The sequence below is a fragment of the Aulonocara stuartgranti genome (assembly GCF_965226115.1).
Source record: "Aulonocara stuartgranti genome assembly, chromosome: 23".
Classification (NCBI taxonomy): domain Eukaryota; kingdom Metazoa; phylum Chordata; class Actinopteri; order Cichliformes; family Cichlidae; genus Aulonocara; species Aulonocara stuartgranti.
In genome coordinates, this window is record NC_138958.1 from 6,162,204 (window position 1) to 6,185,746 (window position 23,543).

The 23,543-nt window shown below is 38.8% G+C and overlaps 1 protein-coding gene across 5 annotated transcripts in view; it reads left to right on the plus strand.

Annotated features, from left to right (window-relative positions):
* The first annotated feature begins 1,662 nt into the window (after nucleotides 1-1,662).
* The window catches only part of sbno2b (strawberry notch homolog 2b), a 66,843-nt gene continuing 44,962 nt past the window's right edge, over nucleotides 1,663-23,543 (plus strand). For 2 of the 5 annotated variants that reach the window (XM_082523070.1, XM_082523073.1), the window contains exons 1-3: nucleotides 1,663-2,394; nucleotides 21,592-21,818; nucleotides 22,555-22,643. In XM_082523070.1, coding sequence (XP_082379196.1) covers nucleotides 21,711-21,818; nucleotides 22,555-22,643 — 197 coding nt within the window. In that variant the 5' untranslated portion in view covers nucleotides 1,663-2,394; nucleotides 21,592-21,710. Of the gene's footprint in view, nucleotides 2,395-2,495; nucleotides 3,017-20,795; nucleotides 21,116-21,591; nucleotides 21,819-22,554; nucleotides 22,644-23,543 lie in introns of those variants that run through there. The other 3 variants (XM_082523074.1, XM_082523072.1, XM_082523071.1) reach the window with 3 other exon arrangements.

Sequence of the window (23,543 nt, forward strand, 5' to 3'; positions counted from 1 at the left end):
AACGCTCGAAATGTTACTGAAAAATGACAATAGGTTTTCAGACTGAAAAGAATGGGTTGGCATGGGATAATTTCGAGTACAGTTTATTGATTTTATTATGAATCTGTTAATTTACAGAAAGAGGTTATAACTGTTAAAATACATAACAATTTGAATAGATGTGCGATGTTGCTGAATACATTTTTTTTGTTTTTTAGGAAACAAAATAAATTTCTGATCAAAACCTTTTGTTCATTAAAAAGATTATTACTTAAAATTTTAACTAATTTTACTAAACAATGAAATTAATGCTATACACCTGCACATAAACCTGCACTTTGCACTGTTTTTTGCAGTTTTTACTACAGTTTTTAAAAAAAAAAACTTTTTTCACTGCAGGCCTATTAAAGTACTTTTAAAATAAACAAAGAAAACAAAATGAATTAATATAATGAATATAATATATAAAAAATGGCTATAAAAATATAATACTATTTCCCTAAAAGTGAATACTGTCCAGTGAGCTGGCTGCTGTGGAAGAGGTTTTTTCCTTTTGGAGTGCTTTTTCTTGTTCATTTTATTTATTACACCTTTATTTAATCAGGAGGTCCCTTGAGACCAACTGTTAAAAATCAAATGTAACATCAAAACACATCAAACAAAATAAAATAAGTCAGAGTCAAAATAACACAAATACAAGGTCCGGCTTATAAATAGCGGTTACACTCTCTAGTTACAGGAGTCTTTATGAGAGCTCTGAACTCTCCCACGGAGATAAAAACATTCAACTTTAATGTGCGCTGAAGGTTATTTCATGACAAAGATGCAAAATTAGAGCATGTTTGTAGAAACTCAACAGCTGGATCAATAACCTCACAAAAAGAAGGAAAAAACAGAGACATATACACCCTACATATAAGCATATGGATATCAAAAAACAACTGCATAAAAACATAGCAATAAATCATACTTTTCTTACATTTATGATTATCAGCAGTTTCAGGAGTAATACTTGAACCTGCAAGAGTAGCAGTAGGGATTGTGCACAGAATGTTGGTCCATGGAAGGGAAAAACTGTAAAATAGGTTAATTAATTAATATATGAAAATAAAGAATCTGGTTAAACCTAGTTCTTAAAACTGTAGCTGAAACAAAACAAATGCACATAGCGCCTAACAAGACCGTTTAAAGTGACATACTTTAAGAATTCAGTTTTATTTATATAGCACCAAATCACACCAGTCACCTGAAGGCTCTTTATACTGTGTGGTAAAGACAATACAGTAACATAGAGAAAACCCCAGCAATCACACATGCCCCAATGAGGAAGCACTTGGCAACAGTGGAAAGGAAAAACTCCCTTTTAACGGAAAAATCCTCTTAAAGATCCAGGCTGAAGGAGGGTTAGCCCTCGGCCATTGATCGGTTGGGAGTGAGATGGGGTAGACATGACAAAAAGCACAATGATGGACCAGAGACAGAGATTAATAATGACTAATGATTAAATGCAGAGTGGGTACAACCACAGAAAGTGAAAAGAAGTAAGTGAAAAAGAAACCCTCAGTGCATCATGGGACGCCTCCAGCAACCCGGGCCTCTTGCACCACTAAGGAGGAGTTTGGGTACCTGATCCAGTCCTAACTATAAGCTATATCAAAAGGAAAAGTTTTAAGTCAAATCTTAAAAACAGAGAAGGTGTCTGTCCCCAAAAAGGGAGCTGGTTCAACAGAATAAAAGGCCTAAAACTGCAGCCTGAGCGCAAAGTGGTCTGTTGGGGTGATGTAGCACTACGAGGTTTAACCTCTAAACTTTTATAACCTAATGCACACTTACATTAAGTTACATATTGTTTAAACCAGTGAAAACTGTGTTTGTCGGTATTATTTATTTATTTTTATTTATATTGGTTTATTGTAGACTTACACTTGTTTTTAAAACTATGAAATATTTTATTTATTTATCAGATAGTCGATCTGAATTTCAGCATCTGCATACCTTTGACTGAGCTGCTTGTTATTATTAGGGTATTAGTATTTATTTCTTGGCCAGCTGTTTATTAACTTAGCTATAACTGCTGAGCGCTCATTTGTCACCGCTTTATATATTTTGTCTAACTTGACGCATTGTCTCAGGTGGGCCAAACACTTAACTATTTCTGTGCTCTTCTGTTTTCTGTTCTCGATCAACAAGCAGAGTCCTCGAGGGATCTGAACGAGCGGCTCTTGTGTGTGACGACAACGGCGGAAATATTTTTTCGCTGTTCAAAATGGCAGCGTCTCAATCAGGAAGTGGAGAAAACAACTACGAAGAATAAGTTGGATAAAATTCCCTATTTCTGTTACTTTGACGCGAGTCTTCGATCAAAATCAGGCCGTGAGCTCGGGGTTTGGTTTGAGAATAGGAAACACGTCAACGGTAAGTGTACTTCGATTATATTGGGAAAATGCGAGCGACACATCGGCAGTAGCCTTATAACAAGATGCGTTCAGGGCAGCCTCTCCTAGGCGCGCACGTTTTTTACGACGGGCTACGCCGGCTCTTCGGCGCCTGGACTGGATTAAACGAATGGGACGTTATCGATATACATGTAATGTCATGAAACCCATGGAAGTTAGGAGCAAATAAAACACACATAGCGATGTTAATTACTTCGTTATGCTGTGTTCGAGAAAGTCCGGTGGCTATCGCTTTAATATTAGCCAACCAGCAAGTAATTTGGGTCAATAAAAATTTCCATGCTATCTTTATCATTTAAAGAGAAACAGGTAGCAGTTGCTACAAAAACTATTTTAACACAAATCTGGACAAACTGATATTTTATGTACTAAACTAGAGTGTATTCTCTCTCCAATAACATACAAGTGCCAGGCATGTTAGTGTAAAACGAGCATACCCAAAGTCGGAAAAAGGCTATGAGCTATGCTACCAGAGCTAGCACAATGAGCTATACAAAGTATGGTTGATTTTAGTGAAGTAAAACCAGGTATACTTTGCCTAATCGTTGTTTTCTTGACCAGCAGTCGTACGCGATTTTTCGGTAAGAAAACGAAGCATATTAATTAGAAATATTCAGAAGCCAGTGTTGGTTTGTTTGTTACTCCGTAATAGATATGTCGTTTGTCGTTCACTAAGCTAACAGTAGTGGCAGTGATACTGTACGCAGAGCTTTGGCTGTTTTCCTTTGTGCTGTTTGAAACCAGTGCGTCCACTTTTATCAACACAAGCTGTATTTTCAGCTTATTTAAAAAATGCTGCTTACTTTCATCGCGTAGGCGTACACACTAACTTTAGCTGAATTACAGGAGAGGGAACAACGCCATTTAGTATAATCTCAAAGCAAGTCAAGTTAGTTGAAAAGTACTGTTGTTCTCGGAGACCTTGGGGAGATGTTGCCCCAGTTTGTGCATCTAATGTATTAATTAACAAATGAGACAGAAGAAAGGCTGAAAGTTGTAAGCGTACTTGGTAACAATAAACTTTGTGCGTGTAATACATGTTTCCGCACACTTCTTTTTCATTATATGATTATGACGTGTATGTACCACTGTTAGGAATGTTGTGTTTGTCAAAGAGGTGGCTAAAGTATGCGAGTATTCTGTGCCAGGGTGCTTTAACTTATTATAGTAGAAGGGTCCGGATTAAACACGCCACTGGTCATGTCTTCCACGAATTTAAGCTATATGTTTAATACAGAAAAAAATCAGATTGATGTGGCTGAAACCAAACACATTGGAGCGTTTGGATTTGACTCATAAGGAAATGAAAATGGCTCCCACATAGCTGTCCCCTCCAGTTCTTTCCTGCAATTTTCGCTATTTGGTTTCCACTGTGTTTCTCGCCTGCAGCAAAGGCTAGTCGAGCCCTATGCAAGCCTTGACACAGTAGGTTGCCATGGTGCCTGGCTATTTTTCTAATTATGTCATTCTCCTTTTGTTGATGGATAGTATTTGGTGGCTGCGAAATGAACAACATGCTAGGCTTTTGTCACAGTTTTAGTCAAAAATATCTAAACCCCTGTGATGAGGTCAATTGACTTGGTGTTGTTTGTTGTAAAATCCCTCTTGCAGCCAAATCTCCCCCACTCTCCTGAACTTAAATGGAAACAGACAGGGGTTTTTTTTTTTTACTTATTATATCACCTACCCAGCAACTTAAGTACTACACTAGAATATAATGCTTTTACAGATACCCATACATAGAGAAAAGTGGCTTTGAATTTAAGGGAAGTTTTGTTGGTTTGGTTAAAACAAATAAAGTACCAGTTAATCACTCATGTAATAATAGCTACTTTTGGTAACCATGCATACCAGGCTGTATTTTAAGTGCGTGTATAAAAAAAAGGTTTGCATGAGCAATAACAGTGGTTGAGCTCCACTTCTACTTCTGTGTGTGTTTATGCTGAACAGCTCCCCTTTTCTAATTTTCCTCTGTGCCAGACAATTGATGGCTGTCTGCCCTGCAGGGACTCTGAGGGTCACTGCACACTAGATCTGTTGGCACCATGTTTAGAGCCTGCAGGAACTACAAAGATGACACACAGAGAATATGTGGGTGTTTCACATAGCAGGATTAGCAAGTTGCATATGCTTTAAAAGTGTTAAGACATGTCCTCTGAATTTTTTACTATTTTTAAATAGTAATGTATGTTCAGGCTTTGTTTAACGCAAGAGTATTACACATGCAGTACAAGGGTTGCTAAAAGGTCCAGTAACATCCACCGGATGACGTTGGAAAGTTGTTGGAAAGAGTATTTTGAATGTAGATCAAGACACGCTGTTTAAATCATAAAATACAAAAGCTTTACATGTGAAGATTTTACACTTTAAAAAGTAACTTGTAAAGTGTAGTGATTGTGCAAAAACTGTATATTGTAATTTATCTGAAGACATAACAGTCTGCTTATTGTCTGGTTTGTAAATGAAGTGCTCATTGAATGACAAAAACTGAATTGAAAGTAGACCTTCTGATGTCAGGAAAATTTTTTAGGGGAGAGCAGTAAGGGATGTTTTTCACTAATTGCCTATGGTTTCTGCTTTTAGAAAAACTTACCTATGACTCGGATAAAAGTTTTCAGAATTTACTTTACGTTTACATGATGAGAAATATTTGCAGGGTTATTTTCATGTAGATTATGGTTTTAAAATACTTTCTGACTTGAGATGAAGTTGGGAAATTAGTTACTCCTGGTCTTATTGGTTTGGGGAGGCCAAACAGCTGTGATGCACTACTAAGCAATGGCTCATGCCCCCCACTGTTTGTGATTTGGCCTCCATTCTCCTTCAGCCCTTGTCTTTGCTAGCTTGTTCCCCCTTTCTCCAATTGGTGGCAGTGATAAATCTCATTTATTGCCTTTGGGTTGATTAGAGTGAGAGTAAAAATGTGAAGTGGAGGAGGGGTATCGGCCCTAGGTAATTCGTTTGATTCAGTTCCTGCTTTCCTGGAATCTGGGCTTCATTAGGTAATAGTTCGTGTACTAAAAAAAATATAAATGTTTGGTGATAGGAGAGTGAAAGCACAAGTAGGAGTTGTTATGAATATGTGGCAATGGGGCTCACCTCTTACACTGTATTATGAAACAGCCTTTTATGATAGGCTGTCTGAGTATCCCCTGTCCCCTTTCCAGACCTGGAGCCCATGTGGATCTCTCCCAAGCCACATCAGAGGTTCGTGAGACATGACTGAAATGCAGGAGAGCATACCACACTCTGGCATGCCTCGTTGCTTTACTTTATGATTTTCTGTGGAAAAAGTGTGTCAGAATACTTCTAAGAAACTCAGACAATGATTTCAAACTGGGACTCATCCAGGAATTAGATATAAGAGAAATGTTAGTCTCCACATAGATTGATAACCGAGTACAGTGCGTGTCAGTGTTTCAGTTATCAGACTAGATCCATATCTAGCTCCACATGGTAACTAGGGAAGAATAAGAAGAGTGGTTAATTATATGCCAACATACAACCTAGTTTGTGAAATTTTTTTAAATGCGTGAAAGGAGATTTGAGGTGTAAATTTTTTTTTAATGAACAATTTAAAATAATGTGTTTTTATGTCTGCTGTTGACCCTTGTTAAACGAGCACCCTACTGTGTTTCCCTGACATGTATTGAACCTAGTCCTAGATTAAAAAACGTGTTCAGTCGTGTAAAACTAGGATTAGTTCATGTCTTGGTAACAGAGCCATAGAGTTTAGACCTTTTAATTGTAAGTATAGTAGTTTCAAGTGAATTTAAGATAAAGTTTTTATTGAAATTACACATTAATGCTTCTTTGCAAGTATTTAGAGGTCAACTGATACTGGCTTTTTGGATCTGTTGCAGAGAATGATTGTGGGAATAAATAATAATAATAATAATAGTAACCGGTATTGTATGTCAGGGATGCATCCTGAAAGTCGAGGACTCAAATCATCAGTCAAAGATTGCTGAATATACTTAGTGGACCATTCGTTGACAACATGCTGCATTGCGGTTGAACGTTAAGAGAAGTTGAAATTGAAGGTGAAGTGAAACTTTTTTACCTGCAGAGGCTTTCCTTTTAGGTAACTTGTCTGACGTTAAGTTTAGTGTTATGGGAAGTTTGAAACCTGTGTGTGTGTGTGTGTGTGTGTGTGTGTGTGTGTGTGTGTATGAGTGGGTGAGTGCAAAAGAGAGAGAGGAATTAACGTTACCAGTAGCCATAGATACTTTGAAGTTTATGCCAACAGCAGTGATTAATTACTATAATCCACCATAAAGTTTCTAGACATGTAATAGTATCAGCGAAGTCTTCAGTTATGTGTTGTATACTAGTTTTTTCTGTCCCATAAGAATGGAAATAACAGGCTTTGTCATGCAACTTTATGATGCTGTTTCTCTTCCTGCCCCTCATTACTGCAAAGTTGTTCCAAACATTCAAGGTTACCAGCTAGTAAACCAGACTATAGACACAGTAGCATTTCAAACCTTAAAAGAATTTAATGCAAGAGCTCACATTTCGAACAAGTGTTTGGTGCCTTTGTGCTTAAAGGTTAGCTTCTTTAGTCATTTTACAAATATGTTTGATCCCAACGTCTAAGGTTTCCCAAAGTTGTCAGTGTGAGTAAATATTTGTCCTTCCGTAGTAGAGTGACACTGAATTTCCAAGAATATATAATGGGTCTAACAATGAAGGGGGGGAAAAGAAAGACTTGTCAGTCTGTGCGGGTCAGCTTACTCTGATGCATAGCTCAGCCACTTCAGTTTCATGTAAACCCTGAACCAAATCTTAACCTGCCTCATCCTGCAGTAAGTGTATTTGTACTGTTGGCAGTAACTTAATTACCCTTGTCCTTAAAAAATGGCCCAGTTAATGTCACTTGACATCATCCAGTTTGATTTATGTGTATGTGAATGCGTGGCTTTGTTTTTTTGTTTTGTTTTGTTTTTAAGTGAGGCAAGTTAGAGTTTTCCTTGTTTTTAACATATCTGTGACATTTTATGAAGCAGTGGCAATGGTGGAGATGGAATTTGTGAAAAGACCGAATGGATTTGGAGTTATAAAAAGAATGGATTATGGTAAACATTACCACTTACTAAAGTAACACATTGCAGTACTTTACCGGAACTGCATTTGAATATTGTCTAAGTAATGACATAATACAAGTTTTTGAAATTTTTCTTTTATTGAGCATTGTGATAAAGATGGCAGTTTTTTGTTTATTCAACTTTTCTTCAAAGATCCCCCACCCAAAACATCATTGACATGTTAGCCTTTTCTGACAGAATTTGTACTGGGCCTCATATTCATTATTTAAATGAGTTCCACACAGCACTTTTCATCGGTTTTAGTCATATTTGGCTTTGCATGTTTTCTCTATTGTTTTAGTTTGCATTTTGTCCTCGGTCTGTCTGTGCTTTTGTTTTTTCTCTTCTCTTTTCTCATTACCCAGCCAGTTTCAGTAGATGACTGCAATTCCTGGAGTCTTGGTCTGCTGAAGATCTGTTCCTATTATAAGGGAGTTCTTCTTTTCCACTGTCGCTGAGTGCTGATTGTTTGGGTTCCCTCTATAGTATTGTAGGGTCTTTACCTAACATTATAAAGTATGACACATAGGGTTTCTGGATGGGATTACTTTACCATTTTATTCTACTTCAGAATAGGGCTGCTCGATTATGGCAAAAATGATAATCACGATTATTTTCACTGAAATTGAGATCGCGATTATTTGACGATATTTATTTAACCCTTTAAGACCTACTATAGAACCAAGTCCGCCAGAGCTTATATTATTTTTTTACATGTTGTAGTGCCATTTGTGGGAGCATTTCAAGTTGCTAAATAACTGTTATAGCCCATATTTTAATAATATGTATGCATTAAGTCCATAGTAACTACATTAATTGCAAAAAAGTGCAATAAACTACAAAAAAATTTATATCGTTTTTGTTTTGTTTTTTTTACATATATTTCTACTTGGAGAAATTTAAGAGGTTTATCCCTCAAAACTTTAAATACAAAAAAGTTGCAAAAAATAGTTTACAACAACAGGAAATTTATTTTGAGTGTCTTCATAGTTTTATTTTGGAGATACACCAATTTTTATATACTGCAGGAAAAACAAAAAAAAAACAATCCTATGATGCAAATTTGCAAAGAAAACAGCATGTGCATCAAAATAAACTATTTCCAGCAGTGCAAACATCCCAGAAACTATTCAGAAAAGTCAAACATGACCAGTAGAGGTTTTTAAGGCCTACAAGTAAAAAACTACATTTCCGCGAAATGACGTCACTTCCGGTTTCGGCCAGGAAATGGCGGACATGCGACAGTTCGCGCTGACGTTTGTTTCACTGTGGGAAGTGTTACGAACAGCTGATCGGATCGGCAAAGCGTGTTTCTGGAATATTATGTTTTTGTTCCTGCAAGCGCTTTTTATGCAATTTTTGCAAAGCTTTATGTGGAAGGAAACCGTGACCGAGGACAAGCTGATGGCATAAGATGTAAGTACAACTCCTCCGGTTTCATATGCAAAACAAATTATTGCGCTAGCTTACGTGGTTCAGGTTCTACAGGGATTTAAAAATAGTTACGCAAAACGGAGCGTGCTGCTCTGACCGGCTTTAAAGGGTTAACAATGACTTTAAAAAAATAATATAAAATAGTGTGCAACACCACTGAAGTTTGTTTTTTTTTAAACTCTCTTTTCAACCAACGGCAGTCACTCTCCAAATAACTTCTGCTTAGCTTTCCGAGCTTCCCTCGGGTCCTCTTAATCAGCGGTCTCCAACCTTTTTTGCGCCACGGACCGGTTTATGCCCGACAATATTTTCACGGACCGGCCTTTAAGGTGTCGCGGATAAATGAGGGAGGGGCTAATAATCGGCTCAGTCATTTTTAATGATCGTTGAAAGCCCAGATCGTAATCGTGATTAAAATTCGATTAATTGAGCAGCCCTACTTCAGAATAGTGTAATGCATGGTGACACTTTAAATTTAGATATATATTGTTGCTTTTTCACCTTACTGTCATCTTACGTTTACACAGCAGATCAAAGCCGCTGTGTGCAGTCTCTGTTGGTATCTGGAACACCTAAGCACAATGTGTTATAAGGTGTTTCATGTTCCTCGTATAATTTTTCTGTAAATCTCATAACAGTGTATGCTCTTTGACAAGCTGTTCATCAAAATAATCTGTAGTAATTAAATAAAGAGCTTATTCTGTGATGGGGCCACCAAATTGCAACTTTAATTCTGACTGACTCATCTGGGACTTGTCATATCATACAGTAGGCACTTGTTCTTTGTACCGTATTTCCCGGACTACAAAGCGCACCTGAATATTAGCCGCACAAGCTAAAATCAGGGGAAAATCCTGTTTTGTACATACATTAGCCGCACCTGACTAAAAGCCGCAGGTGTTTCAATGTTGACTTATCATATGTAAGAGAATATGCACAAAGGGAATTGTCAGGAAAGAGATGGCTGTTTGGAGACACACCCCTTTTATTAATATTTTTGAAAAACAAGTTATGGGTACATATTTGCACATGTAGTACATAACAGTAACCTATAGCACACCAGGAAAATAGATTCGGCCTACCTTTTAGGCTCAGGTGCAGTGACACGGCTTTAACAAGAAGAAAAGTCAGTCATTCACCATCTTTCTCTTCTTCCTGCGCTCTAAAACCACCAAAGTCCTCTTCTCCAATGTCGGAAACGAACAGGCTCAGGATGGCTTCGTCATCCACTCTCCGCTTCTCTCCTTCGTTGTCACTTTCAAAACCAAAGAAATCCTCGTTGTCAGTGTCAGAGTCGAACACCCTAAGAAGGGCCGTGGCGGTGTCCTCCTCTCCATCATGCAGCAGTCCAGCCCTTCAAAATCCGTTGGTGATCGTGGATGTTTTCACACTTTTCCACGCTGTCAGAATCCACCGGTGGAGTTGGGCATAACTTGCTTTTTGCAAGTTTATCGCCGCTCATCATCCACGACTCCCGCTGAACGCGTAGTGCTACTTTGAAGTTTGTTTTTCGCGCTACTTCGTATGGCACTACGTTGCCTGGCGGACGGACATGTGACTAACATACCACTCTTGAACCCCGATCCTTCCGCCAGGCAACGTAGTGCCGTACAACAGCGGAACAAACAAAACAAATCGTCTTACGATATGACAAAAATCATGGACAATCCATAGAAAAGCCGCACCTGACTAAAAGCCGCAGGGTTCAAAGCTTGTGCAAAAAGTAGCGGCTTATAGCCCGACAATTACGGTAATTATTTTCAGTTTACAGTAATTTGGTCTTCTGATCACAATGATATAATTTTTTGAACATGCTTTGCCTGTCTGATTTATTTTCAGCATGGCTTGTTGGTTTCAAGTAGTGTTGTTCTAGAGTATAAAGGCAGCCTAGTCAGTGAGCCAGCTCCTATGTGAAATAAAAAGGATGAACTGAAGTTTGCAAAGTGACATAGACAGCCAAAGATACACTCCTGTGAGCTGTGCAAATGGTGCAATATTTTCATGCCTGCCAGATAACTGAGGTCAGTTTTAGTGGAGCAGAGAGTACTGTCTGGACTTGAACCGTGTTAGGGCACAGTTCACAGTCCAGACTATTTCGTTTGCCTGTGCTGTGTTGTTTGCTTGTGAACCATGCATCTGCTAGCTTTTGTTGGGTGTTATGACTGACTCTCTGAATAACCATGGCTGAGAGGGGTGGTTATGGGGGTGGAGATTCAGACGCATTGAGCCAGCTGCCTCCAATCGGCAGCAAAATCTCTTTGGAGTTCAGACTGGGTGAGAGGCAATAGCTAACGCTACTGGCTTCCATGCACAGGATGGAGGTGGAAAGAGGAATGGACGTAAGGGAAACTGGGACATGGAGATATATACACCATATACTGGGTTGCCACACAGCAGGAGGAACTGTAGTGGAAAAAAGAAAACAACTGGGCATTGGTCGAAAGAAAGGAGTTAGGCATAGTGCAGTAATCATAATATGTTATTTTCACATTAGAATGCAACGTTAACTGCATTTTAATATTCATACAGCAGTATATATCATAAATGACTTTAAAATGGCGCAAGGAACAATATTTTAAATCAGCCAAGACACATACATGATGAAAAAGTTCACTGGCTTTGCTTATATAGGTGTGAGTAAAAATCCTTAAGAAATATCACAAGGAGCTGAGCTTTTTTTTAAAAAAAAAAATTGGTTTAATATTTTTTGTGGGGGAGTAAAATAAGCTGTTGTCTATTCACCTAAAAAGTTTAACCAGAGTAGTCAAGGCAAAAAAACTGTGCAACACTAGCATACGCTATCATCCCTCTATTCTGAGGAAATTAGATGACAGAGGAAAACGGGGCAAAGAGGCAGCTAAGTGGATCGTTCTCTCTTTGATCAAGTCAGCCTTTGATCTATTTCTGGTGAGCTGGTGGTAGAAGTAGAGGGATTTGCTCCTAAATGAGTGCCATCAGGCAACTGTAAAGCATTGTTTTACTCCTTTTTTGCTCTTTTGCTCTTATTATTATCCAAATTGTTTTTGCCCTCACCTTTTTTCTCTCCGTTCTCTTCCTGTTCTCCGTTATCGCTCCTTGTTCTTATTTACCACAACAAAGCCATCCTCTCACCCACAAGAGCTCGATTAAGTTCTCGCTTTAAGGATAAATTACTTTAATGTCTCATTCAGCTTGTGTTTGTGGCCACAAAGATATTCATCATCCCGGCAAAATGGTGCTGAATAACCATTTGGAGTTGGTTGATGAAGATGTAATTAGGATTAATTGGTATTCACTTGCAAGCAGCGAAATCTGTGAACCCAGCCTTTCATTTAGAGCAGACCATTCAAATAAATGCCCATTTGTTTTATGAAAGGTGTTCCTGTGTGCTGTCCCAGTCCGTAGAGGCACTTTGATAAATATTTGTACAAGAGAAATGCAGTAACAACAGACTCCTAAAACCAAATTTGTTTCCATTTCCCGACTTTGATAAGACAGCTGATTCAGTTACACCGTTATTCGATCATTATTCTCTATCCAGTGTCCTACTCAGTTACTGGGCTGTTAACAGTCCCTTTACGGCAATGCTGAATGGAATTTCCTTTCTGGCAGTGGGAACCGGGAAAGATAGGTAGCTAATGTCTGTGTCCTTCCATGTATGTGCTTAAGGGCTTGCGTCATGTCTGTGCATGTGCACACCGTGTCAAGTATGGACCCTTTGTGTTGAAAAAGGTGCTGATTAATAATGTAGGCTGTTTTGAATGATGGCATCCAGCGTTTCCCTGGGAAGTAACTTGTTCCTTTTATGAATATTTCATCACAGCAACTAATGAATCCAGCCAGTCAAGCCAATCATAACCAGCCAACAGCCCCCTTGCTGCTTTGGTGTAGTGTAGCTGGGCCCTAATCATTTCTAACCTGATTACTGGTGATGCTGATGGACTCAGATGGGTCATGAGTAAGTGGTGTACATTGAATTGAATGTTTGTTGTTATCCAGCTTGTTAGTAGTAAAGACAGAGACATACTACAACAGTATACAGAGTGACAGATGCCAACAGAGGGCTGTCTACATATTTCTACAGTACCTGCAATAAATGTGCAGTTACGTTTTGTTTTTTTTCATGAATCCATTTTTTACAGACCTACCGTTTAGTCAAATGAGCCCCTGGGCTTCACCTAAAAAGCACTGCTGCAAGAAACATTAAAGGGCTATAAAGAGATGCAAAATGACTACAGGATATGCTAAAAACCCAAGGAAACCTGTCCCTATGTCCTAGGGACTGTGTAATGTCCCTATAAGTCCCTAGGGCATATAGGGACACCACATGACAACTGTGATGTGGTACTAGATGGGAAAAGTAGGGGACTTTCACAAGTATTTGCCAAGGTGCTTATTGTCTCATGTAATGTCCATGGTAACTTTGGGAAAAACAGACTCATGTGAAATAACTTTAATTCCTTTTTCCTGGCATTTCCACTCATAGATTTCTCCACACTGGTACTGCAGTGACCTCAGAGGTTCAGCTGCACAATAGCATCAGCTGTGTCTCCTCCAGACTGGTTCATCTAGTACTTTTATGCACCTTACTGAGTGCATAGAGCACCTAACAAAAAATCTAATAAATATATAGCACGTACAAAGGCGCTGAAAAAATTGGTTGACATAATGAGGTTTTGACACCTTGTGAGCCGCAAGGAGCTGATTATGCAAATGTGGTTAATGAATGAAGCACAGCTAAACTTCTGAATACTTCCCGTAACCCTACTGAAAAGAAAAGATGATATTAGTATGATTTGAAGTAAAGGAATGCATATTAATGCTACAAGACGGGGGATTAACTATAGTGGGTAAACTGCATAACATGGGATATCATTTATTTACTTTTTGCACTGGTCTTGGTCTTGAAAACAGGATATGGCGCATCTGAGATATCTTGCTTTCATAAAGGAAGACATTTATATATTACTAGACCTAAAATGTATTAAGATAATGTCTACAGAGTTACTTCATGTAAAGCATAGAGCATGATTTCATTATGAGTCAGGAAGAGAAAAAAATCACTGTTTGTGAAATTCTGATTGTCAGTATCAACACTCCACATGTGAGTTTTCATTTGTCAAGTGAGGTGGCACACACGCGCTAGGCAGGGTGGTGCTTCTCCTCGTGAGTGTTAATCGTGATTTACCAGCTTAAGGAAGTCACACTTCCCTGGATGATCTCCATGTGCTCTGGCAGCCACAAGGCCACCAGCAGTCAGTCAGCTAGTTCAGTATATGCCAGACTCCCTTTTCACTCTCATTATTGGTACTTGCAAGCTGATAGTGGATTGTGTAACAGGGTGGTGGTGCAAACAGGCAGGCACATATCATGTCTTGGAAATATTGTTTCTAAAAATGTCATGTTACTAAATGTCCACATTTGTGAAAGGGCTGTTTGCTTATGGCAAAAAATCATGCCTATGAGTTTTTCTGTCAATTCTGTGATAACAGTTATGAGTAACAAGATAACTAAGAAAAATCATGCTTTTGCTAAACTTTTTAAATGGCCAAGCAGCAGCAGGCACACATGTCTCAGGAAAGCTGCACAGGACCCACCAAGAAGATAGAGTGCCCCTGCAGGTTCTCCTTCGGAAATGTTGTTATGACTTTTACTTCCTTTATCTATATCTTGTTGATTAAAGGCTCTTTTTGAATTATCTTGGGTGAAACGGTGAGTGAGTTGGACTTTTAGGGAATTGCCAAAGTGCACAACTGTAAAGAAAAAATGGTAACTACATTTATTACATAAAGCAAAATGCAAATTTATGGTTAAACAATAATCGTATATAAGATATCTTGTTTTCACAATTATTAGAAGCCAAAATTATATTTAAAGAAAAATCACATCGTCCTAGTTTGTAGCCTCTTAAGTTAATAGTGTGTGGATTTGTTTCAGGTTTTAAGGATTTTGCAAATACTGCAGATGAAGTGGCCTAATTTGTTTTTAGTGAGCTCTTGCATCAGACCACCCAGGAAGAGGGAGAGAGATGGACTAGGAGACTCACATGGGAGAGGGCTGCACAAAAACCAGCAGTAACCTCTGACTTAATTAACAGATTTAAGAGATTACACTGCAGAGTGCTTGCTTTCACTTGCTCTGTTACATTTTTTGTAGGACATTAACCTTTTTTTTTTCCTTTTTTGTAGCACCCTGTACCTTAAAAAAAAGAACTGCATGAATTGTGTATGTTGAGGAAACTCCTTGTGCCCCTTGCATTACAGTGGACATTTTTTGTTTTCTTCTCACTGCCCACTACTGCCAGCCCTCTTCCTTCTGCAGATAGCCCTCTTCATCACACCCCTCTTCCTCTCTGCAGGAGTTAGGAGTAGTAGGGGGGTTTTCTGTTTTCCGGTAATGAGAGACCTTACAGGAAGGGCAGATCTGGGACCACAGTTACAATGATCAGTATCGATTATCCTCCGGAGCTCTCTGGAGGGAGAAGGGGGAACGAGGGACATTTTCTGTTGCTAAGAGACAATAACTGGCATGGTACTAGTGGGTGACGTGGGTTTAGGTGGTAGGGGGGACAAGAGACAGGGCATTATGGGAAGCAATTCTGCCTTTTAAATCAATGAGAAAATGCATTGGTGGACTTAGGCTAGTATTTGAAGATGAAGAGGCTATGGAACGATGGAGCTCCTGTCTGCTAAGGCTAATGAGGAAGACTGAGTGGTTCTAGCTATGACAATTCTTGACTTAGATCAGTGGGCTAGCTAACAAACATCTACTATACTATGATGTTAGTAAGGAATTACATAAATGTTGTAACTGTAGTTTCATGGACATCATTTCAAAACAGCAGAATTCTAAGTGCTACATTGTCTGACATCTAATGGTTAAAAGCAATAAAAACTGCTTCTCGTGTGTGCTTTTTTGAACTTTGGTTCTTTGTGGAGAACGCTGCTGTTGTTTTACTTGTGTTTAGAAAAACTTTATATCCCATCAGTACTGGATTTAATGCATCATATCTTCACCCTTGGGATATATGGGCTTGGCTTTTTTAAGGACTCTTGTGTTTCTATATCATCTGTGTTAGTCTCTTTATCTGCTAGCCAAAAACCTATGCAAATGGACTCCTGTGCAGTACCATAAGGCCCGCATGTTTCAGCAGAACGTTGGTATCGGCCATGTTAACTGATACTATCAGCAATTAAAATGACATCATTGTAAGCAGGCGATGTTTATGTGTTGTGTTACATCCATTTTTTGGATGGCTAAAAGTAGGGTAATGAAGGGCTGAAAGAGCTTAAAACTGTGTTTTTATAATAAAGATTTCTTTGTTTCCCTGCAACAAAAGGGGATAAAATAAGAACAAAAATAAAGAAATAAATACTTCAGTATTGGGCATTGGCCAGACATGATGGAGCCATAATGTTACAGCTGAGTTAGTGATGCCGAATTGGTTAGGAAATTGAATGGTGCACAACAAGTGCAAGCAAAACCAAAGCGTGGCGTGCACTAGGAGCTGTGATGACACTTTTGGCATGCATTTGCAAAGCACTGTCCTTACGTTGCTACACTAAGTAGATTTATGCAACACCAGCATGTCCTCACAAGGCTCCCAGTACACAGTCTCTGACTCCCTTGCCTTGCTTTTGTCTCCCTGCTTTGAGCTGCACTTTCTAGGGTGAAATCCAGCCATACATATTCAAAAAAGATCTAATTTCCTTTTGCTTCAGACCTCTTGCCTAGGAAATTTGCCAGTTGGTTCTTTGCATTGGGCTTCCCCCTCATTTGTTTCACCTTTATCCAGACAGTATCACACAGGCAGCCTGAAGTGGAAAATGGCCTCCCTTTGTGTGTATTGGCTCTGCTAGTGGTGACTATCTTGGGCCAGGCCTCTGTCTCATACACTGACTTGCACACACTCGGACACACAAAGTCCTCCTTATTTAGACCCTCATGAACTCTATTAGGATTTATTACCTCAGCTTTGTCCCCAGTGAACATGTCTGGTCTGTGTTCCAGATTGGGGGCAAACTGGAGGAGGGAATGAAGGAAGGACAAGGGGAAGGAGGGTAGCAGTTTGAGTAGTAGTGTTTCTAATGTAACACAGACATGCTTTGTAAAGTGCTAAAACATTGGATCCCATCTGGTGAGATTCATTAGAGATTTGTTAGGCTTGTGGACTTTAAGTAGCAAAAAACTGACTTTAGTTTTATATATTGTTTATGTGATCTAGTTGGAAATCGCAGTTTATGGATTTAGATCCCATATAAGAGAAAAGAGGTTCTCTAAAATATACAGAGATATTATACTTGATATTAAATAATTTAGCTAATTGAGCCAAAGCAATTATTGTGCTGCATTCAGTTTTGCAATCGCTCAAATGCTTTTCCATTCAGGTTTTCCCTTTGTATATTTTTGTAGCTCTGTGTGTTTAAGATTGACAATGTTAAGGTATAGGCTTTACAGCATTTTAGGAATCTGTCTGCATATCTACAAGTTGAGTTGTAAGATACACATATTTTACGACATGAAAGGTCTTGTGAGTACACACTATTGGTGGTTTTACTGGCTGGAATTTGGCTTTGGGGGTTACTGAATGTGTAAGCAGTGGTCCTCGTCCAGCAGAGAGTGACACTCAGCGGCAGAAAGCTGTGCCATTTTCTGTTAATTCTGAACATTTGTTATACAATAATAAATCAAACCAATAAACACAACTGGTTTAAACATAATTTATTATAATTGATTTTCTTTTATTTATTTTTGGACCACCATGTCTGTATTAAATACTATTATGTTATGTTTGTTATTTAGCTTGTGCTCATTATAGGTTTATCCAGCGCAGTGCACACTGCTGTGGACCTCTGGCCATGATTTTAATTGGTTCTGTAATGAATGTGGAATCTTCAGTGATGTTGGATGACAACCAGCTAATGAGGACTGTCCATCAATAAATATCTGCTCAAACTCTGCATTATGAATAGAGATGGCACGATACCACTTTTTTATGTCCGATACCGATATCATAAGTTTGGATATCTGCCGATACCGATATGAATCCGATATAGTGTTTTTTAATCAACAAAACTGTTTTTTAAATATCTTGCTGCATTTTGTATAAGTTCATACTCAAGTTTAAAACAACAACTACACTAAAGCTATTCTGTTATACCTGTATGCAAAAAAAAAAATTTCATAGTTCAGCAATACTGATCAATCTAATAAACTTAAACCTACACCATCCTCCCTATTCTGGTATTTTAAAGAGTACTTAGCATAAATATTAAGCAACCTAACTAATAGGGTTCCAACTCCCAGCAACAACAAAAATAAATAAATAAAAAATAGGGAACCACCCCTCACGCGCCACCTCATGATGCTTAATCGACGTAATCAACCTTAATTTGATGCAGTGTGAAAAAAAATGCACAGAAATCAATTATTTTTCAAGAAATATTAAATAGATTCAACATCTTTCTTCAACAAAATTGCAGACTGCACAGATGGTACCTTCCCAAAGGAAAAAGTACTATAGCTTACTAGGGTATATATATTAGACTTAATAGTTACTATATACAGTAATTGACTTCTATTCATTTTACATCAAATTAAAACTTTGGGTGTCAGATAATTATTTATTAAAAGCTAGACATTTTAAATGAGAATAAGAAAGAAAAGTATGTCTTTGTGCCCCCTTTTCCCTGTTAATGCCCTATCAGCCCCCCTGGCTAAACTTTGCTAGATCCGCCCCTGCACAGTTACCAGCGTCAGCTACGTAGAAAAAGATCCTCGAGTAGAAAGTAATATTAAATACATTCTAACAACAGCTGATCAAGCTTAAACGTGCTGCTGTTGTTCAGCCGCTGGTTTCCTCTTTCTGGTGCAAAGTGGGCCAAAAGCAAACTAGAGACACGGACTAGCGACAGAAAAGCCGATCAGCTGACCGTTAAGCAGTTTCATGATTGAAGTAGCAGCAAGAAGAGGCAGTCGCTCCATATATCGTTTGTTAAGCTTAACGCAGGAATGCTTTACAAACATTCAGAGATGGACTTACACACTTGCTTTACTTCTCTCGGGATAACTTTGTCGGAGATGAAATGCCGGGTTGCTAGCGAAGCTCCAAATGCTATCCAGACCATCGACAGGTCCCGCATGCCACAGCCGCTCTATCACGTGATGCATACTGCTCCGACGTGCTAACGTTCTGAGGTGAGTTATGGCGTGTTGCAAGTTTTGTGAGGTGCTTTCGTGATATTTAATGGATCGGATTACATTTTTTATTTTTCTCCGATATCCGATCCAGTAATTTAGGTCAGTATCGGACCGATACCGATACGTAATATCGGATCGGTCCATCTCTAATTATGAATAAGATTTGAATTCAGTTTGTGTTCTGACAAATGTAGCAGCCCTAAAATGTAAGGCCAATTGCTTTTTAATTTATCTTCATATTACCATTTTATCATATTTTGTAAATCATTTTAGTGCTTTATGACATATTTGAATTTCTCTATTTTTTCTCATAAACTGGACTCTGTTTATATGGCTATGCCAGACATAGTCTTTCTAAAACATATTTTTTTATGACATTGTCACGGCTGGCGGAGGGAGCCGTGTGGTGTGGAGGAAAAGGAGGACCCAAAATGCAGCAAACTGATGATACGAGTGACGTTTTATTTACAGGGTGGTAGTGGCAAAAACAGGCAATGAAGCACGAGTAATTACAAACGGAAACCTAAACTGGGAGAAACTAAGTGACAAACCTGGGACTAGGGCTGGGCGATATGACCCAAAATTCATATCTCGATATTTTTTAGCTGGATGGCGATATAAGATATATATCTCGATATTTTTTTTTAAAGCCATAAAGAAAGAACAAAAAGAGAGTTCTTAGTCAAAGCTGTGTCCCAGATGTCACACAGGCACTTTTATTAACATAGAGCAGATGTACATAAAATTTACTCAAAAATAAATGAGCATTTATTAAATAATAATGCTCCATAAATAAAAGAAAACAATGTTGTTTTTGTGCATAACAAAAAGCTCACAATTGTGCAGTCAAAATGTAAACTAAAAGATGCTGAGCACAATAACAAAGACAGATTTCACAGCTGCTCTGTTCCCAACTTGTACTGCGTGACTGACAGCCTGGAGTTTGAAATCCGCTTCGCAACCACGTCTCTTAAGGTGCCATTTATGGTCCTTATACACAGTAGGGTAATATTACGTTGAAGCACAGTACGTATCACTCCGCGAGGCTCAGCCGTAATGCTCCGACAATCCATCAAGCGGTGCAGCTCCGTAGCTTACCAAAGTCGTACTAAAACATTTTTTGACAGATTGCTGAGCGCCGTGTTCCACATAAAATCGGTTCGCGGCCATCAAGCACAACCAGAATTCATACATAAGGCGCGCTGTCAACTTTTGAGAAAATGAAAGGATTTTAGTCCGTGCAGCCCCTCTGGGCTGCATGGCGTTAGCGTGGTTAGCTCGTTAGCATGGTTAGCTAGCTAACACGTTGACGCCGTCCAGCCCCACGCACGGGGCGATGCGCAGTAACTCGTTAACGGAGATTTGCCGTGTCCATCTTGTCGCTTCCTGCAGGTGAAGCGATGGGGGAGGAGGGGGAGTTGTGTTCAGTGAAGGAGAGGCGAGGCCGAGTAACGTTGCGTAAAGACGAAAGTGGACGAAAGAGAGGCAAACTTGTGGCTCCACAAGTATAATTATAACGTAACATAGACTATATCGATATAAAGGATATTGTCACATCTTATATCTCGTATAAAAATATATCGATATTTTTTAAAAACTCGATATATCGCCCAGCTCTACCTGGGACCATACAAAGGGGTGCGGGGCAGAGAGACGCAGAGACAGGAACACCATAGACCGCAGATGAATGTAGATTAACGCAGTGATACATGGATGAACGCAGACGAGCCGACAACGAACACAGACCGACACCCACTAAATATACACACACAAGGTAATCAGGTAATCACACACAGGAGGGAAGAACAGCTGAACCTAATACACCCGGGGACCGGAGGAGACAAGCTGAACACAATAACAGACACAGACCTTCAGAACAGAACAGGAAATCCAGAACACGAGCCTTCAAAATAAAACAGGAAACAGACTGATGTACAACACAACACGGGGACATGAACAGAGCACCAAGGACAGACACAGGTAGGGCTGACAATACACCAAACTTCAGGTTAACCCTAAACTAATACAGATCAGAAAAAACGCAAAACGCTGGGTCAACGACCCAGGACCATGACAGACATGGTTTTATGGATGCCGTTTGTTGAATAAAAAGAACAAAACTAAAATTACAAAACATGTATAACTGTCAGATTATATAAAATGGGGTTTGCATTATAGGCTAGTCTAAGAGCCTTTTCTCTGTGTATCCATCACTGCAGTTGCACATGGGCCAAATACTTCAATTTGAGATTTTGAGCTTTTTTATTGCTGAATCTGACTTTAAGTAAGCCATTAAGCCCACAGTTTCTGCTGATTTTCATGGCTTATTTATCTTTACACCATCTTCCTTGATTTTATAATTACCATATTTGCAGCGAAACTGCTTGACAGCTTTTTTCCTGTTGCTGTCCTCTTCATTTCCTATATGTCTCATCCATTCCTACTCTTTTTTTCAGGTCATGGACTGCATTTGCCCTTGTTAAAAGCCCTATTTCACACACAGCCAGCACCTGAGTGGTGGTCGGAAAGTCCATAGTTTAAGTCGGCTGGTGGTCATGAGTGAAGCTGTGGTCTGATGCCAACCCTCACCTCAGCGATGGCCATGGACGGGGAGAACTACCTGCATCCAGAAGGCCCTCAGCTGGACAACAGCTTGTTCTCTGTAACCCCCACTAGCATGGAGGTGTGTTTGCATTTTTATATATAGGCCTATTTGCATAACCTCCATAGTTTTTCTTCTTTTATGTTTCACTTCTTTAATATTTTTCAAAAAGGCAAAATAGATAAATAAAAGAGCATGTGTCACAAAATGCCACACATTTGGAAATGTGTGGCATTTTGCTGCAAATGTAGTTGGATAATCACTTGAATTTTGGTCTGGATCATCTTAACAGATCTAAAAGATTGTGCTTAAATACATAATCAAACAATCACATTTTCTAATGGTGTATTGTGAACAGAAAAGTAAATGATTCCACTAAAAAGTGATGAAAGCAGGCTTCCACCCTTTTCAGCTGTAATGGGATTATGATTGCTATTCCTGAGAATTTCTTTAAAAAACAAGCAAAAAAAACCCCCACCATACGTGAAACTGAAACTTTCCACCTCTCTAGATTACACTAAGGATGAATGTTATTGAATGCTGTTGAAATCACCGATTATTGGATTGCGCAACTACAGTGAAACATTTTGAAATCATTCCCAGGCATTCTTTGCCATCAGCTGCAGCATTCACTTCTTGGTGGGGTAAAGATGGGATTTATCTAAACAAAGTATTTTGTTTTTAGTATAACACATAGCAAAGTGCTGGTAATAGTATTGACTTATATTAAATTTGGACCAAGAGGAGAGCCTTTCCTGTGTGTTAAAGTCCTAATGCTGCTTTAAGTGATAAGTCTTTTTTTAATCTTTCTTTTTAGAGTTCAATATTTCCCACCCCCACTGCCTGGCCCCTCTCTTCTCACCAGAGTGGATACAGCATACACTGCCCTATGCAGTCTGGAAATCAGTAAGTTACAAGCACAGTTTACAGTATCTTCAAAGTGAATGCTCCATAACAATTACCATATTCAGTAGGGGTGTAGTAGCACATGTATTTCTCTTGAACTGTTCAGAAAGCTGGGTTGGGTATGAAATGCTCTTTTTTTTAATGTTCCCTGGGAGCCTAACAGTTATTGCCAGAAGACTATTTATATCAAGCAAAGTCTACCCAGCACCTTTTGTTGATGTTCTAGCTGTCTTTTTGGGTTTACTAGTTTATCTCAGTTAATTATGAATATGTTTTATTCTTTTTAATGGAAACATTTTTGATATTTGAATGATTTATTTACATTTTCAATGAAAAAAAAAGATATATACTTGACAGTTAGTAGCACTCTAAGCACAGAATGCAGCATCTGAGTGCTGAATGCAGTCTGAAACCAAAGTTCAGACCAAACCCTGAGTTTCAAATGCTGTTACACCCCCAATGTTAAGCATTTAAAACAGGCAGTTTCCTGGTTTCCAAGTTTCACACATGAACTGACAAAATGCACTAGCAGTCTAGGGACTTAAATTATTATAAATTTTTCCTCATGTTGGTGTATTTGATCAATGCATACTTCCCTGAGACAGTGACATCCACATAGCACACAATCACTTCCACACATTTAAATGTGGTCAGTCAGAATGACATTTATATGTGTATCCTACAGCAATACATATAAATATAAAAAGAGCAAAAATTGTGAAAGAATTTTTAGAATTGGTCAAATATAGCTAGATAAGTGTATGATGGTGCTTAACCTCCTAAGCATGCATTTTTAATTTCTCTTTGATATTTGGGCATATTATGTAGAGCAAAATGTAGAGCAAAATTTAGTATTTTGGTCTAGACGACCCAAAATGTGATGTCCTCATATGTGGACGC